The sequence below is a fragment of the Momordica charantia genome (genome assembly GCF_013281855.1).
Source record: "Momordica charantia cultivar OHB3-1 chromosome 8 unlocalized genomic scaffold, Mcharantia_2.0 BLBB01000008.1, whole genome shotgun sequence".
NCBI lineage: Eukaryota > Viridiplantae > Streptophyta > Magnoliopsida > Cucurbitales > Cucurbitaceae > Momordica > Momordica charantia.
In genome coordinates, this window is record NW_028275166.1 from 9,511,972 (window position 1) to 9,528,215 (window position 16,244).

The 16,244-nt window shown below is 37.4% G+C and overlaps 3 protein-coding genes across 3 annotated transcripts; 2 read left to right on the plus strand and 1 right to left on the minus strand.

Annotated features, from left to right (window-relative positions):
• Positions 1-1,820: 1,820 nt before the first annotated feature.
• Positions 1,821-8,722, minus strand: LOC111016902 (protein SHOU4). Its single transcript, XM_022292467.2, has 5 exons — positions 8,302-8,722; positions 6,175-7,145; positions 5,711-5,866; positions 3,410-3,621; positions 1,821-2,341 (listed from the first exon to the last, which is right to left on the minus strand). The coding sequence occupies exons 2-5, from the start codon at positions 7,063-7,065 to the stop codon at positions 2,149-2,151; spliced, it is 1,452 nt and encodes a 483-aa protein (XP_022148159.1). The 5' UTR covers positions 7,066-7,145; positions 8,302-8,722; the 3' UTR covers positions 1,821-2,148.
• A 2,947-nt stretch (positions 8,723-11,669) lies between these two features.
• On the plus strand, positions 11,670-12,769 carry LOC111016972 (ylmG homolog protein 1-2, chloroplastic). The gene has a single exon (XM_022292587.2). The coding sequence runs from the start codon at positions 11,783-11,785 to the stop codon at positions 12,506-12,508; it is 726 nt and encodes a 241-aa protein (XP_022148279.1). The 5' UTR covers positions 11,670-11,782; the 3' UTR covers positions 12,509-12,769.
• A 139-nt stretch (positions 12,770-12,908) lies between these two features.
• Positions 12,909-15,863, plus strand: LOC111016933 (uncharacterized). The gene is made up of 2 exons (XM_022292518.2): positions 12,909-15,512; positions 15,592-15,863. The coding sequence occupies exons 1-2, from the start codon at positions 15,199-15,201 to the stop codon at positions 15,740-15,742; spliced, it is 465 nt and encodes a 154-aa protein (XP_022148210.1). The 5' UTR covers positions 12,909-15,198; the 3' UTR covers positions 15,743-15,863.
• Positions 15,864-16,244: the final 381 nt, after the last annotated feature.

The window sequence follows — 16,244 nt, forward strand, 5'->3', positions numbered from 1 at the left end:
TGTCATTGTTGTAGAACTGACACTGTGGAGGGACATCAACACAAGGGAGTCACACTATTGTGGAGGGATGTTACCACCACTGTTGTTGTTCAAATCTTAGAACGCGTGATTGTTGGAAATTGTCGTTTGTGGTGGGTTGCACAATCACGGGTTTGCAGTTGCTTGACTGTTGTTGAGGGGTTGGGGGTGGCTATTTTTTAGAGGCATAAAAATAAAATTGAAAACCGAAAATAAATGACAGTCACCCTGGACAAAAATAGTATATAAAGTATATATAACATAGTATATTGAAAGGTTTATATAATCTTCTAGTTTATTATATAACAATCAAAATATATATTATATAACATTTGGAAAAGTATATATTTATCTTACTGTTGAAAAAATAATAATAATAAAATAACGAAAGGAAGATGATAATTAAAATAGGGAAAGAATATTTGGGAGAAGTTTATATTTATAATACTATTAAAATAAAATGTCGAGAAAAAACATCGAAAAAGGAAAACAAGTCGAAAAACAAAAGGGTAATAATTAAACAATATAATTTTGTAATCTAAAATCTCTTATAAATGTAGAAATATTTTACATATATAGAAAGTATCAATAAAAAATAAAATAATAAATGTGGAAGATTGCCGAAATTAAGAAACGTAATATCGTAAAAAAAGATTTCTGTAAATGTAAAAGTGAACATTTTCCTCCAAAGGACGTTTATGAAAAATGAGTTGTGAAATTAGTTGACGAAAGATTCTAATTTGAGTGGTTGAATACAAGAAGATCACAAGTCCCCGCTCGAGCCTATTTTCTGCACAAAAATATCGTAGATTTAAACTGTACTTAACGTGTCCTCTCAAGATCGTGACTCTTTTAATTCATCGATCTTGGTCGGATCTCATTTTCGGATCGGAAGCTCGTTTTAACTTGTTGGAGTACATGTCAACTACCGCTGAGTTATGCTCATATTGACTTTACGTTTTGAATTTTGACTCATACGACATGATCGACCCCGGCCACCTTTGGATTTCTATGAGCTACGCCCGTGGATCCACCAAAGACCGCCTTGTTTTCATGTTTTGTTTTTCTGAAATAGGACTGCGATGGTTGTTATCTGTATTGCCATGCTTGGCGTACAAGTAAACTTTGAGAACGCTGATGCCACCCTACAACAACAACATGCCTCCAAATCTGCATTAGCTTTTATTTCCACAGTCACCCACGTCACTTTCTGCATTCTTTTCAAAATAAGTTTGGGATTCAAAATATTTTTAAAAACAGCTATAATCTTAGTTGTTTAGGAAACTCGATTTCTACGATAAAGGTGTGTTTAGAGGTGATGATAGAACAAGTATCAACGTTCAAGTGATGCCTTAAAAATTAATTTAAATAGGAGGTTCACGCGGATGCAGTGTAGTCCGTTTTCACTCTACAAGGATCAAGATCACTCCAACATTCATTCTCTTTCTGTCGAAAGAAAGAAGATATATTTTTAGTCTTTCAGTAAATAACGAAAAAGTGAGACAAAATTTTCATAGCTCAGATCTCTCTAGTTAACAAAAGCAAAATTCCCAATTATTCAGAACTTAATCCAATCTCATTTACAAGTCAATGTAATCTCACATGTCCACAGTAATTATGATTTATTGGCAAAGAGGCGAAGAAATTGATTTATCATTCAATTTGAATCACTTTAAGAACGAGAAAAAAAGCTACCGCCCCCTTCCGAGATTTCGATTGACATACCCATAGATGGTATTTTTCGTAACACACCCGAAATGTAATGGAAAAGACATGTTATACTTGTATATTTGACACACACATACACAAAAAATACTTGCATATACTTCTTTATATAATAATACTTAACTACCCAGTCAGGTCAAGATTTAAGGTTTATCTTCTTCATAAGGAAACAAAGTACAAACCCAACAATGTAATTTCAAGCTCTAGAAAGATATAAAGGGAATATGAATACAAACTATACATCAAGCCAAGAGAAGAGAAAGTGGGGGAGCAGAAAAAATGGCTTATGTCTTCTTTGGTTGTTCAGTGGATGCACCACCACCACCAATACTTGCACGTTTCCAGTGCAACAAAATATCATTCAAAAAACCGTAATACCTCAACAAGTTTCTTATGCACATATGACTACACCGGAATGACGTCGATTTTTGACGAGTCCTCGCATCTGAGGACGATACCGTCAAGACTAGCTGGGAAAATGAATTTCGCCCACTGGCATCCTGTGGTTAACGGTTCTGGCGGGGGGACGATCATAAGCACGTTGTCGTTTCTCTGAACGACTCCCATCACACTAACCGTGCTACCCTCCTTTATGTACCTGCATTTCATTTTAACAACAACAAACTACTCTGAATCATCACTATGCTTAATAATCACAATAATGCTTTCAATCCTATTCGGTCATCGAATTCACATTATAATCTATTATTGAACGACCGTTACAGGAAAAGTCGAACTTAAGCAATCGAGACCATTGCAGACAGTTGCTTGTCAAAGAAAGAAAGACCCAGTATAACAATATAAATCTGCTAAGTTTCTGATGAATAAACAAACGTTCCTGTTCCATCTTAAGTTAAGAGAACACCATCCCTGTTGCAGACGTTTCCCAGTTTTGGTGTTCAAATGAGCATGTCAAAGCAACAAAAGAAACTAGATAAGAACAGAAACCCAAGGTCGTAACAGTCTTCAAAAGATGAACTAATATATTTAAGAAAGTGAAATGAAATGAAAGTATCACTATTTTTCTCCCTAGGCAGTTAATGGTGCATTTATTTCAAATGAGTGGAAGAAGAAACTAAAGCAAGTGGGTAGAAGGGAGCGTGACACAATATATCAACGATTCAGAGAGGACAGAATTAAAATTGCTGGACCGACCAGCCAGCTCACATTGAGACAAATGCGGGGGACGATATAATAATTAGGTGAACGCACGTGAACCAAGTCAGCCAATTGATGCTAATGGAATATATCTCAGTCGGAGAACAGCAAAAGGAGAGTTTTCAGTTTTTGCTTGATCGCCTTTTTGTCCTTTTGGGCTCTCAAATCAAAAGAGTTCAGTAATTATCCTCTAAATATGTGTTTAACCAGATGGAGATCCCTCTTGTAACTCCTCAATCTTTTCATTTTCTAATGAGAGTTTCTCCCTGTTTTCTAATAATAATAATAAACCAACAGCAGGGGGAAATCTTATGGAAGTGAACAGAACAAACTGTTGGAATACGGCAGTAAGAAAGGAAGCAACTGTCCGACCATGAATTTACTGAGCTCTGAGGCTATTCGTGGAGACTATCTTTAAAAATCAAACAACATGTAAAAACCAAATGAAATGAATAAAACTGAGACATCAGACGTGTTAAATTGTAAGAGAAGAGAAAAAGTTGTTTACCCTTCGTGCAATCGCATTACACGATCATCACTTGAAAGATTTCTCCTTCCAAGCCATCGGACAAACTCTGGAGATAAGTCTTTGTTTGACGGATTGACATCAACAACAAAAGAGTCATCAACATATGGGGTCACTCTAGCACCATAACCCGTCTTAACCAATGCTCTCAATCCAGATTGGAAATCAGAGATGTAAAAGTCGACCACGTGTCTCTATGGAACAAAAACATGACCACAAAATAAATTTACTCATAGATAGACATCTTATTTCAATTGTACAACAGATTCACAAAATCATGATATTATCATTCATATAATTATTTATAACATTGCTAAATTTTTAAGCAGCAGCTTCCAAAGAAAGATTTTCACCTTTTAATTATTATTTTTTGGATAAGAAACACTTCATTGAGAAGGAGAAACAAAAAAACGGAGAAAACAGCCCAAGGACAAGGGACAAGACGTCCCTCTCCCAAAAGAACACTAAAAAAGAAGAGCTCTCCAATCCTATATGATCTGAGAGAGGTTGTAGTTACAAAAGAATTTCTCGTTCCTATGATACCGTCAAGATGCCGTAATATGAATACTATTACAAAAGGAATCAACTGAAGTAGCCTTGTCCCAAAATACGGCTGGTATTTTCACCTTTTACTTAAGGATATATAAACATAATACATATATAATATATTATTTGCAGATGGGAAGACTCTAACTAGATAGAGTTGAGATTAGAAAGGTCAGAAACAGGGATTTTACAAGTCCCGTCTTTGTCACAACTCCCAAACTCAATGGCAATGGTCTTCTTCTCTAGTGTTAAGGAGAACATCAGCTAAAATATACATGAGGGAAATGAAATCCATTCATGAGTTTCTAGACCATTAAGGTTATTGCAAAGCTTACGGTTGGAGGCGAGCCACGCCTTTTGTCAATAGGTAAGTTCTTGCTGTGCTGTTAGAGATTGCATGAAGATGAGGGAATTGAGAGAGGAAAGCTGAATACCTTTCCATACATCCTCTCAAATCTGGTATTTTACCCATTATCCACAGAGATGGAGACCCCATTGGCAATCATACTCTTCAGCTTTTGCATTCTTGAGGAAGTCCTTGCAACTCTATATTCATTTTCTATAGTTCAATGTCATAGGGAATCTTTCCAACGGGAAATCTCCAAACCCATTTGGTCAGAAGAGAGATATTATACTCAATAAGATTATCAATTCCAGGACTTCCTTGATCCGGAAGGGCCTACATTATATCCTAATTAATCACATGAAAAGCCTAACGAAAAGTACCTTCTTGCTTGAAACCTTTTCAAAAGAAATCGCCCAAAGTCTAATTATGAACCAAGCTATTGAGCAATCATTTAATTACCAACAAAAACAGATCCAGAGAGAATACATTTTATACACTAAGAATTAATTAATCCTATGACACTAATACACAAAGTAAATAGGGATAACACAAACATAGGAAATATCATAGTATTATCTTATTCATAGGGATATGAAAAGTACTCTTAGTACCAAAATGGGGAATAGTAACAAAAGGGTGCATCATTTTTGTGTTAGAATATGTCCTCATATCAAGGCAAGTGAGCGCTGTCATGCTCCAGCAAAGCAAGATCCAATATCATGCAGCAATTCCATATCTTGCCATACTTCTGTTCGTGTAAGTTTTATGAAAACTCCTTGCTCTTAACCTCCATTCCTGTCTCCTTCTCGGATGCAAGCCCAAAACATACTTGTTATATCTGCTGCACTTTTATTTCTCATTAAAAGAAAAGGGGAAAAAAAGTTCTTGTAGTTATCCTTTGGTTTTTCCAGTCTTACTAATTGGAGCCCATTTTCTTGTTCTAATTTTATGGTTCTCCATTTTTTTTCCCTTTTTGTTCTTAATGAAAATAAATGGATTTTCCATCAAACAAACTAGTTAAATAAATCCATGTGTTAGTGTAACAACTTGCAGTTTACTCCGTGGTTTTGCTAATTTCAAAAGATCAGTTCTGGTTGATTTTGAACACCTTCAATTGGAATGTTGGAAAACCACATTCATCAGCCACAGATCATCAGGGCTTCAATGTCCCAACCATCTTAAAAGCCACCACAACCAATGTGTAACGATTGTGATAACTATTAATACAATGGAACGCATTGCAATATTTTTGCGAATCAAAGAGATTGCCAAACTGAAGGAACATAAAACACTACAATTTTAGACTGGATGACAAAAAAGGACTGGCACTTAATGCGCAAAAAGTCAACAACCAAATGTATTTCAGCACCTAATAGGCACATAAAAATTACCTCCGATGATCTTAGTCCCCATGTGAATCGGCGGTGTCCAGGATTTGCTGGTTTTGAACCCCACCCTCGATACTCATAAAGACTTGTAGATGTATAGACACATCTAGGAACTTTACGGAAGGACGACTCAAGAGGCACATTACCACATGTAACCACCTGCAGAGTTTGTTAAGTATTATTATATATGCCATTTTACGAACTGGAACCAAAGAATCATAAAATCAAAATCATAGTAGATTAACAAGGGCAGTTTGGATGATATTTGTAATATATTGTCACCCTGGTCAAATTCACATTTCAACAGGAAGCATGCAAAGTCTTACCAGTTCACTAAAAAAGCATAATAATTATTAATAGTTAAATGCATTTCATTACTTCCAACGCCTTACAAAAGATCTGCTACCAAATTAGCTATAGCTATTGTCACGACTATCAATAAAAGTGCACTTTGTTATGCTACGTACCCCAGAAACTTTGACATATTGCCCATTTTTTGCAGTTCTGAGTTCAGCATCGGGATATTGAGAAATGAAACCAATAAGAGCTCTCTTTCCGTAACAGGTGTTCCAGGTAAATAATGCAGCAACTACTCCAAATAGTAGAACTATAACAATGAGAAGAACGGGATTGTGAACTGCTGCAAGAATAAAACTACCAGCAATGAGCCCCATCACAAATATGAGAATCACAGACCACAATATTAATTTTGGGAAGCTCTTTCCAAAAGAATATTCATCATCTGGGCTAAGGGTAGTCACAGCTGGATTTTGTGCTATTGAAGGGCCATTTATTTTGATTGAACCCATTTGTTCCAAAGGACCAGAGGTTTTTTTAGGGGCCCCAGATGAGTTTAATGGACCAGAAGAAATGGGACCGGATGTAATAAGTCCAGTAGCAGGAAGAACTGGAGGAATAGGTCCAGAATTTTGGCGCGTCACTCCACCAGATTGAGGGCCAGATACTTTCTTTACAGGCTCTCCATGCTTGTTTAGTGGCCCAGAAGTGGACTTCTTGAATGAGGTTGAATTAGATATCATGCCAGAAGCAATAGGACCAGAGGTGGTATAACCCGCCCGGGGGGCTGCATTTGGCATGATCGGTCCTGAATGAGTTGCAGCGCCTCCAAAAGATCCAGTCCTTGAAGGAGCAACATTGAGAGGCCCAGACTTCCTTGACTTAGAGCCCTCCATAGGAATATCGAACATTTTCCCTAGCTCTCCAGACTTCTTAATATCGCCACCGGTGTATGGCATTGCTACTGAACTCATTGTAGGAGTCTTTTCTTTGTGCTGCTCTGGCCTCCCCGAGACAAAGAGGCCATTGCTAAGTTGATGAGATGGGAATCTGGAACCCATCAATTGGTTCTAAGAATTTCAACTGTACCAAAAGGAACTGTGAAGGCGGGGCAACTATTAAAAGACAAACTCTCGGTTTCCTGCAAGAACAAAACAGTAGCATAAGAAACAGGACCCGGAGAACAAATTCATTTTACTACAACCCAAGCACGGGCCATAAATTTAGAACATCACACATACATTATCTGAGAAGAAAAGATTGCACTCAATCTTCATTTCATTAAAAGAAAAAATGAAATCTTACCAAAATAATAATAGATAAAGTGTTCACCCCGTAAAGATGCATATTTTCTTCCCAAAAAAACAAACAAACAAAAAGATCTATACAAAGTCCAACATTTACAAATGTGTTACACTTGCACTTGCTTGATAAAATAAAAATATAGTCACGCTTGATGTCAGAAATGAAAACAACAAAAAAGGAATGAGTTTCCTAAATATTGTATTTTTTTATTCTTCAATCTCTAACAATGAAAACAAGAAGAATAGTAAGTTTACCACATCACGAAAAGAAACGGTAACGCTATCTATCTGTTTTACCCACTTCTTGAGGAATCTCATATATCAATATGATATAGTCTTTAGCAATAAACTGCTCCATCCATGGCAAGAAATAGCATGGGCATTAAGAATTGGAGAAACAGTGAGTGATTAAAACTAAATAACAAGTAATGGAAAAGATAGTGAATTGCTAGAAGATCCCATTACAATTCTATCTGGACTTTTTACTCCTGAAAAGAATAGGCTGTAACAAAAATTCTGAGAACAAAAGAAAGCTTGGCTTCAAATACATTCTCCTAGATCGAGTTAGGTAAAAAATTCCATCTCCCGTGAGGTTATCCACACTGAAATCATATATTCCCAAAATTATATATTTTTCTAATTGTTCATCAACTAGAATGACATCTCTCTGACGACTTCAAATCTGGAAATGTAAGGAGATAACAGATCCATGTTCAAATTGTTGAAATCCATAGCGTTGAAATCAAAGAAACAAAGTAAAACGAAGGTGGAAGGAGCGCATAAGAATGTGAAAACTGAAAAGGGTCAATTGAGACTGAAGATAAAGAATCCAAAAGTGACCCATTTCCGATGGAACCCATCTACGGCCAGAAGTCAACTAAAATAGCCGGATCATAGAGAAAAACAGGGAGAATGGAAAAGATCTAGAACTAAAAGTAGAGAAAAGAAATGAGGATAAGGGATAGATGATTGATTAAGATCAGTAGGAAGTACCTGAAGGGGAAGAGACAGAAAGGTGAGTGACTGAATCGGTTGTAAGTAATGGAAATGGTGTTAGTGAATCAGCTGGGCAGGCGAGACTGAGATCCCATTTCCATAGCAGTGGCCATCTCTTGAGGTTTTGGAGTTTTGAGTTTTGAGTTTTTGAGTGTGTATAAAAAGAATTTCTCTCTCTTCAAAGAGCCGCAACAACTGGTAGGTTGTCTGGCCCGGCAAAAACCACCAAACGGAGTATAAAGGTCAAGCAAAACAACAATCCCATTTAACTATTCACCTCCCAGGAGACATCCCACCTCAATTTATTAATTATTTTGTTAATTTGCAGTGGTGTGAATTGTGATCAGACGTTCCAAGGAAAACCCTTTTCCTTTTTCTTTATTTTCACCCCACTGAACTCCCGCGAATCAATAATTACACGAACAATTTTGACCTAATTCATGAATTGGAAATGGGTATTTATAAAAATCATTGAATCTTTATTTCTAAAATGCAGAGATAGGGAGAGAGAGAGACAAGGAGAATCAAGGGGCAAGCAGTCTACATCATCACATGTAGACAAACAGTGATGAACTTTACACGGTATCTATAGCTGTAAGGAATGGAAATGGATGTATAATATAATATTATATATATATATACATAACAGCCAGGTGAGATTAAAGAAAGCTGTAGATTTCATTTCATTAAAGTGCAAACCAAGTAATAAAAAAGCCATTATTATACCCAAAGCTTCAGCGTCTAAGGTCGCTTCCTCTTCACTGTCACTTTGGATATTATTGCACAATCTTCCAACCCACTCATCGTAAACCCAATGCCACACATTCACTCCTCCACAAATCCTCCTCTTTTTTCTTTTTTATTTTTAACCTTTTTTCTTGTACTATATATTTCTTCTTTTTCTTTTTCTTTTTTTTTTAACCTCATACAGTTTTTTACGGTTGATTTTTGCCTTGGTACAGAGGATGGTATTGGGTTTTTGGCAAAACATGAAAGGGGGAAGTTGTCTCACCTCGAAAAGATACGAAGAGGGAGTTTGGTCCAAATGCAGTAAAAAAAGGGCCTATGAATTTGTATTCTATTCATCCAAATTGAAACATTAATTTTAAGGTTGGTGTACTAGCTATAATTAACAAAGTGTTTTGTGTAATTGAGATTGGAGAGATAATTTTCTGTAATTTTAATAATTTTTCACATCCTTGATTTTTCTTTAGTTTAGACTTTTCCACCTAAATTATTGTGTTTTTTCTTTTTTTTGTTAGTTCCTTTTAATTTCTTAATTATTTTATGCTTATTCATGTGATAGAAGTAATGTTTTTTCCAATCAAGTGGTATAAGAGCTTTAGTTTTGCAGTTTTTTCAATTTCTAACTATGCTTTGTGGTTTCAACATTGTCTGAACTTTCATATCATAAAAGATTCTTGGAATGAGCTACGATTCTGAATAGTGTGGGTTATTCACTATTTGCAGATTTGCTAGGGTGTGAAGCAGATATGTCAATTGTTAACAGTCTAGTGAAGATTGACGTAGAGAATTTTGACGGAAGAATCAACTTCGACTTGTGGCAATTGCAAGCGAAGGATGTGTTGATACAATTTGGATTACAACAATGTGTTGAAAGGAAAACCGAGTGATGATGCTTCTGAAAAGCTAAGTAGTGATCGATGGTGGTCTAATAGAGTCTAGTAGAGGTTCTAAGAAGTCTAACATGATTGATGAAGATTGAGAGAATATATTTGAGGGTTTTACACAATGTGTCGAAAGGAAGATCGAGCGATGATGCTTCTGAAAAGCTAAGTAGTGATCGATGGTGGTCTAATAGAGTCCAGCAGAAGTTCTAAGAGGTCCAACATGAGTGATGAAGATTGAGAGAAAATGGATTTGAGGGCTGCAAGCGCGATAATAACATGTTTGACTAAGAATGATCTTGCAAATGTGTACGGAGTTCCAACAACTAAAGAACTTTAGGAGAAGCTTGAAACGTTGTATCAGACAAAAAACATCTCAAATCAGTTGTACCTGAATGAGCAGTTCACACTCTGCGAATGAAGTTAGGTACAATAATCTCAGATCATCTGGGTGTTCTCAATAGCATCATTTTTTAGCTGGAAGCAATTCAAGTGAAGATAGACAATGATAATAATGCACTCAAGCTCATCTTATCACTTCCACCTTGAAAACATGAAGTTGATCTTTATGTACCGGAATGAGACTTTGAATTTTGCAAAATTAACTAGTAAACTTTTGTCAGGAGAAAGAGGGTTGAAGGGTGAAAGACGTATTTCACAGGAAGATTGGCACTGGTAGCTTGCAATTGGACAATAATACATACTTCGTGCAAAAGAAAGATGATTGGGGATGCAGACAGTATGGGCACATGAAGAAGGATTGTCCTAACATAGTCAGTTCGTCAAAGGGCTCTAGGGTAGATGTTTCTCATCAAGAGAGACGATGAGTTCTTTTAAAGAGAGAGATAAACAATCTTCATGGTATATCTGTTTTACTATGATAGTGGATATGATATTAGTGATTCCACATGTTTACACATGATCATTGGCTTGACAATTAAGCAAGATGTGGTGGTGAAAGTTATGTCGATGATTGAAGAACTTTTGAGTGAGTCAAGTAGGCGTAGAAGTCGCACCTTAGATTTTAGCAGGATTTACCGAAATACGACAAAGAAGAAAAATCTTGGATGGCGACAGTCCTAGTGATCTAGTTTTATGGTGTACGTTATAGTTCTCTGAATTAAAAATTATGATTATTAGTGAATACAATTAAGTGTAGTAGTTGTGAATTCTTCAAATATATTGTCAATGTGGAATTTGTAAGATTTTTAGCAAAATATTAGAAGAAAAGTTGTCCCACATGAAAAAAAATATAGCGAGAGATTGTGCTCCAAGTGCTACAAAAGGGGTCACGACTTTAAAATTTATTCATCAAATTGAAACCCTTTAAACCTAGTATTTAGATCTACTTAACCGAGTGATATTTGCTTTGAGAAAATATTCTATGTAATTGAAATCGAGGAGAGAATTATGTGATTGTAATAGATGAAATATATTATATTGGCACAATGCATTTTTTGGTCGAATCAAATGCAAATCTATTAAAGTTCAAGTTTAACTTTTGGTGTCAAAGTAAGCATAACTAGCAGTAATTGACATATATTTTCAACTAAGAGTTCGTCGGTTCGATCCACGACCGCATGTCGTTAAGAAAAAAAGAAAGTCTAACTTTTGGTATTTTGGTACTTCTATTTTAAAGTTAAAAAAAATTAAAATTAAAAAAAAAACAGAAAAGAAAAGAAAAATCTTCCCCGTAATTGAATTTAGATTTAGATTTAAAGTGGAAGTTTTGCGATTAAAATTTTTATGCACAAATAAAACACCACAGGCATACATTATCTTTCTTTCCCTTCCTCTCCTGCATCTGCGACCAGAATCTTCGCCGATAAACACAGAGCCAAGCTCCAACCATGGCGTCTTCGCTCATCGCTTCTCAAGCTCTCCTTCGACCTCCCATCCTCCCACATAGTTCTATCGCCGCCGTCTCTTCCCAATCATTCAATCGCCGGCAACCTTCCCCGGTCCACAAACCTCTCTTCCTCCGTCCGCGCACTCTCCAGTCTCCAAATCTCGGCCTTAGGGTTTCAGCTTCCGCATCGCCTTCCTGTTCTTCAGCAATAGTTTCCCATCAGTCTGAAGAAATTTCGATCGGATCCCTCCTCACCGGCCCAACCCGGATACTTGCAACCGTTGTCTCTGTATCCCTAACATTTTCCAGCTTAATTCTCAAACTAATTCAGAATGTTTGGCCTACTTTGCTTGCCGGGTGTTTCGTAAGCCCTTCTCCTGGCCTCGGTGCGTACAACTCGGTCGGCTCGATGTTCTTCGCCGCGCTACGGGACCGCCCCAGCGGATATCTCAACACGCCTTTGACGGTCGTGGCTGCAGGGTTGTCCAAGTGGCTCGATATTTACAGTGGGGTTTTGATGGTTAGGGTTTTGCTGAGTTGGTTCCCCAACATCCCTTGGGAACGCCAGCCACTCTCAGCAATTCGTGATCTCTGTGATCCGTATTTGAACTTGTTCCGGAATATAATTCCTCCAATATTCGATACCCTGGATGTCAGCCCCCTTTTGGCTTTTGCTGTTCTGGGCACACTAGGCTCAATTCTGAACAATAGCAGGGGCATGTATTGAAGGAGAGCACCAGTGGGTTTGGTTTGGTTTGGCTGGTTAATGGCCGGAATTTTCGACGAGTAAGGTATAGTTCAATTAATGGAAACTTGGATTCCTGTCAGGTTTTAGGATATTTTGTATGGTAATACCGTAATTTCGATTGTTGTCTTTAGGGTCTCTAAATTTGTGAGACATGGTTCAAGACTTTGTCTGAATACAGGAATTTAGCTCGAAAATTTAAATTTTGACAGCTCTCAATGAAGTAGGTGATCGTTTCGGTTTTTTTCTTTCTCAGTTCTGTGCTTATAAAAGGCTGATATTGTTTAATTTGTTGTTTCTCCTTAAAATGTCATCTGCTGTGCATTTCAATTTTCAACAGCTTCTCCAGCGTACCTCTTGCAAACAGCTGGTTGAATGATTTAGAAGTTAGCGAGATAACTTTCTTTCTTATGTTTATGTTATATAATAAACGAGCTCTAGAGTACAGGGAATGGAGTTAATAATCAATGTTGTCTCATCTTCATCCTATAGAAGTAAGAACACTCGAATTGAATCATACTCTATAAACTTATAAAACTACTGAGTAAATTTCTTTTTTGTCTATTTCCAAAGAATGAACTTGTTTTCATGAGTGAAATTTTGTGGATTCAACTTGGATAGAATATTATACTCCCTGCCCCCGGTTCTCTCATACTGGGTGTGGTCCGTCATAGAAATCCAATTGTGTTTAACTGAGAGGAACTTGTGCCCAGTGAATTAAGCAGTCCGAGTCGGTGGAGAGTTTAATTTGATTCAAAGCGTATGACATTTATGTCTTCCTGTTTTTCTCCCCGGGATGGTTTCTTCAGGGGAGACACATAACATCCGGCATGATTTGCCTGATCCTGGCAAGGATTTAGGGTTTTTTTGTCATATTGCCTCTAAGGTCTCAAGTATTATTAAGGATGAGCTTAATACTAAAAAAATTTTATGTCTCTTGGGTCCGGGTCTTGGGGTGCTCTAAATATAAGAGAGCTTTAAGCTCCGACTTCTAGTTATCCAAATATATATATATTATATATATTTGGCATGATTTAAGAGTAAGCGATTGTTTAATTATATGGTTTGCTTGGATGGATTAGTCTATGTATGTTTGGCCGTGCAGCTAGATTTTGCATCGAGTGTCAGATGGCAAGGTCAAAAGTGCAGTCAGTTGCAAATCTTCTTTGTGGATGCCAGACTTGCCGGTCCAACTCTTCCACATTTTTGAACGCATCTGGCATTTGATTATTGTGTACAGGTGGGTTCTAGCTGTACCCAAATTGGCACAGAGGACTATTGGGATCAATTAATCAACGCCCGAGTGATTTCTAAATAAGCTGGTGATTAGTTGGTTGATAATGTGGATACTCTTTGTATTTATTTATCATTATTCTCTCAGATTCATTCGTAGCTGTTCAGCTTGTTGAAATTAAGTTGGATTTGATAAACTAGTGTAAAGAAATATATTTGTACGTTTGGATAGGTGGAAGATTTGTGACAGTCAGAATACAAAACGAAACCATCTCTGGTTTCGCTGCCATGTGAATGTCAACTCTTCACTTCAGGTGGCTTGGCAATATGGCTGGACAAGGGGCAGACATCTTGATTCTTGGATCAGGCATGCATATTTTCATGACAACGGGTTCAGCTTGGGCAACTGAATCGCCAGCCAGACTTGGCTACTAGAATCATTTATTCTCGGCTATTCTAGCTTTTAGGTTTGGCTTAAGCTTCGGTCCTTAAGATTAGGGGGAAATGAGAGCTTTTGGTTTGGATGCTTCGATGAAGCAGAAGAATTTTACTCCTCAGTGAATGATTGGGAATCCTTGGATGGATGCTTATATGTATGTATTATTTTTAAGTTCAGAAAATGAAAATGGAATCCAATTTCTATGTCTTTCGAGATGCGGATTTAGGCTTTAACCTTCCCCTTAGGACCAAGCAAGATCGATCTAATTCGAGTGTTCTTTTTTAGGTAATGAAAACGCCTTACAATTTTAAGTATCGTATGAAGTGATTTTGCTTGGTGTGGCCTGGCATTCTGTCTGACTGTGTTGTTTCAAAGCTAACAGACCTACGTTACCCTACTTTCTAGTTTTCACCACTTGGCTTGGATCTCGATTTTCTTCTCACTGCCACTGTTTGTCAAATAAAATCATATATAATTGAATCGTTTCTTGTTTGGCGCATCTTAAGAGGTAATTGAAAAGTGCATATGTTAATTTGGTACTAAAAATCTGGATAGGAGTAGATTTTTGGGGTGGGTTGGGCATTGCACAATTTTGATGTGTCAATTGTAAACAAACCAGTAGAAAAACAACGTCAAGGAAATACTCAGGCTCCTGTTTTGTCACTCTTAAACCGGATATTTAAAATTCAATGAGTTGTCAACTTTTTAATGGTATCTTGTCTTCACCATCCCGTTGAAAAATTGACAACTCATTTTATTTAAAAATAAATATTTATTTTCGTATTTTTCTTTTTAGTCGTTGAACGCGAGTATTTCCTGCTAAAAAGATGAGAGTCAAAGTGTAAGGGTATGGAGGGTGGAGACGTGTAGCCAAAATAGAGCATGCAGTGTCCACCTTGCATCGAGTTCAGCACTGACTGTGTCCTTACCTCCGTGACCGACCCACCCGCAATGTTAGCAGAGCAAGAGCATACTCCCAGTCGTCCCCTGGTGCAAGCTGATGATGGAGAAGAGAAGGAGTGCTAATTTTGCATTTGTTTTGTTGTTATGCACCACCGTCATCATCTCGGCTGGTGTTGCTGCAAAAGCAGGCGACGATCACGACAATTTGAGTGTAGAAGAAGAAGCAGGAGCAGCAAGAATTGAGGGCGAGGGCAGGGGCAGGAGTTGGGTTGAAGAAGCATTGGTCGACGCCATTTCTGTGTTCACAGTAACATCCGCAGCACCCCCTTGTGCTACTCCACACTACTGGGACCGCCTTAGGACCTGGGTCCTTGATCCACTGCTCGCCTATCTCTTCCCTCCCAAAATAGAGTAATTACATCTACTCATCTGCATGTGCGTGCGTGCATGCGCGTTGCCTCTAATTTTGTTCATCTGCGTTTGCTTCCAGTTTCCGACCAGGAAAGGCTGACGACGATGAAGATGGCGGCGGGCATGGAAATGAGAACGTGAAGGAAGCTTTAACCAAGAGTTTTGATCAAGGCAAACAAATTGTGCAGGATTCCGCCAAGGCTGCCGCCGACATTGCCGGAGAACTCTAGTCATATCTACTCTACAATACATTTGCTTCAATATCCTACTCTTGAATTCAATTTGGAATACAATATGCATGTATATTATTCTGGCCTTTGTTTATAGATGTTCTTCCTTCTGGGTGGCTAATTTGTTTCCTTTATGATTTCCTTCTTTTATATTCAGTTTTTAATCTCAATATCATAACCCAATGTTTTCACTTCTTCAATACCTTGGGATGCTCTCTAAAAACTGAAGTTTCAATGTTTTATTCTGATTCTCCACCCATTTGAGCATAGTTCTCTTTATCAAATAACTTTTTTGACCTCTAATTTTACCCACTAATTCTCTGGTCTGGTTCATTTTACTTTCTGATTGAAATTTAGGTGCAATCTTCCATTACATTCTTTTCTTTTTGGATGGTCACCTGATATCAAATATCTAAATGATAATAAATAAACAGACGTTGTCACCACATATTAGTTAGGATACAGGCTAATGCATTTCCAACTTGGTCTTCACTTTAGATAA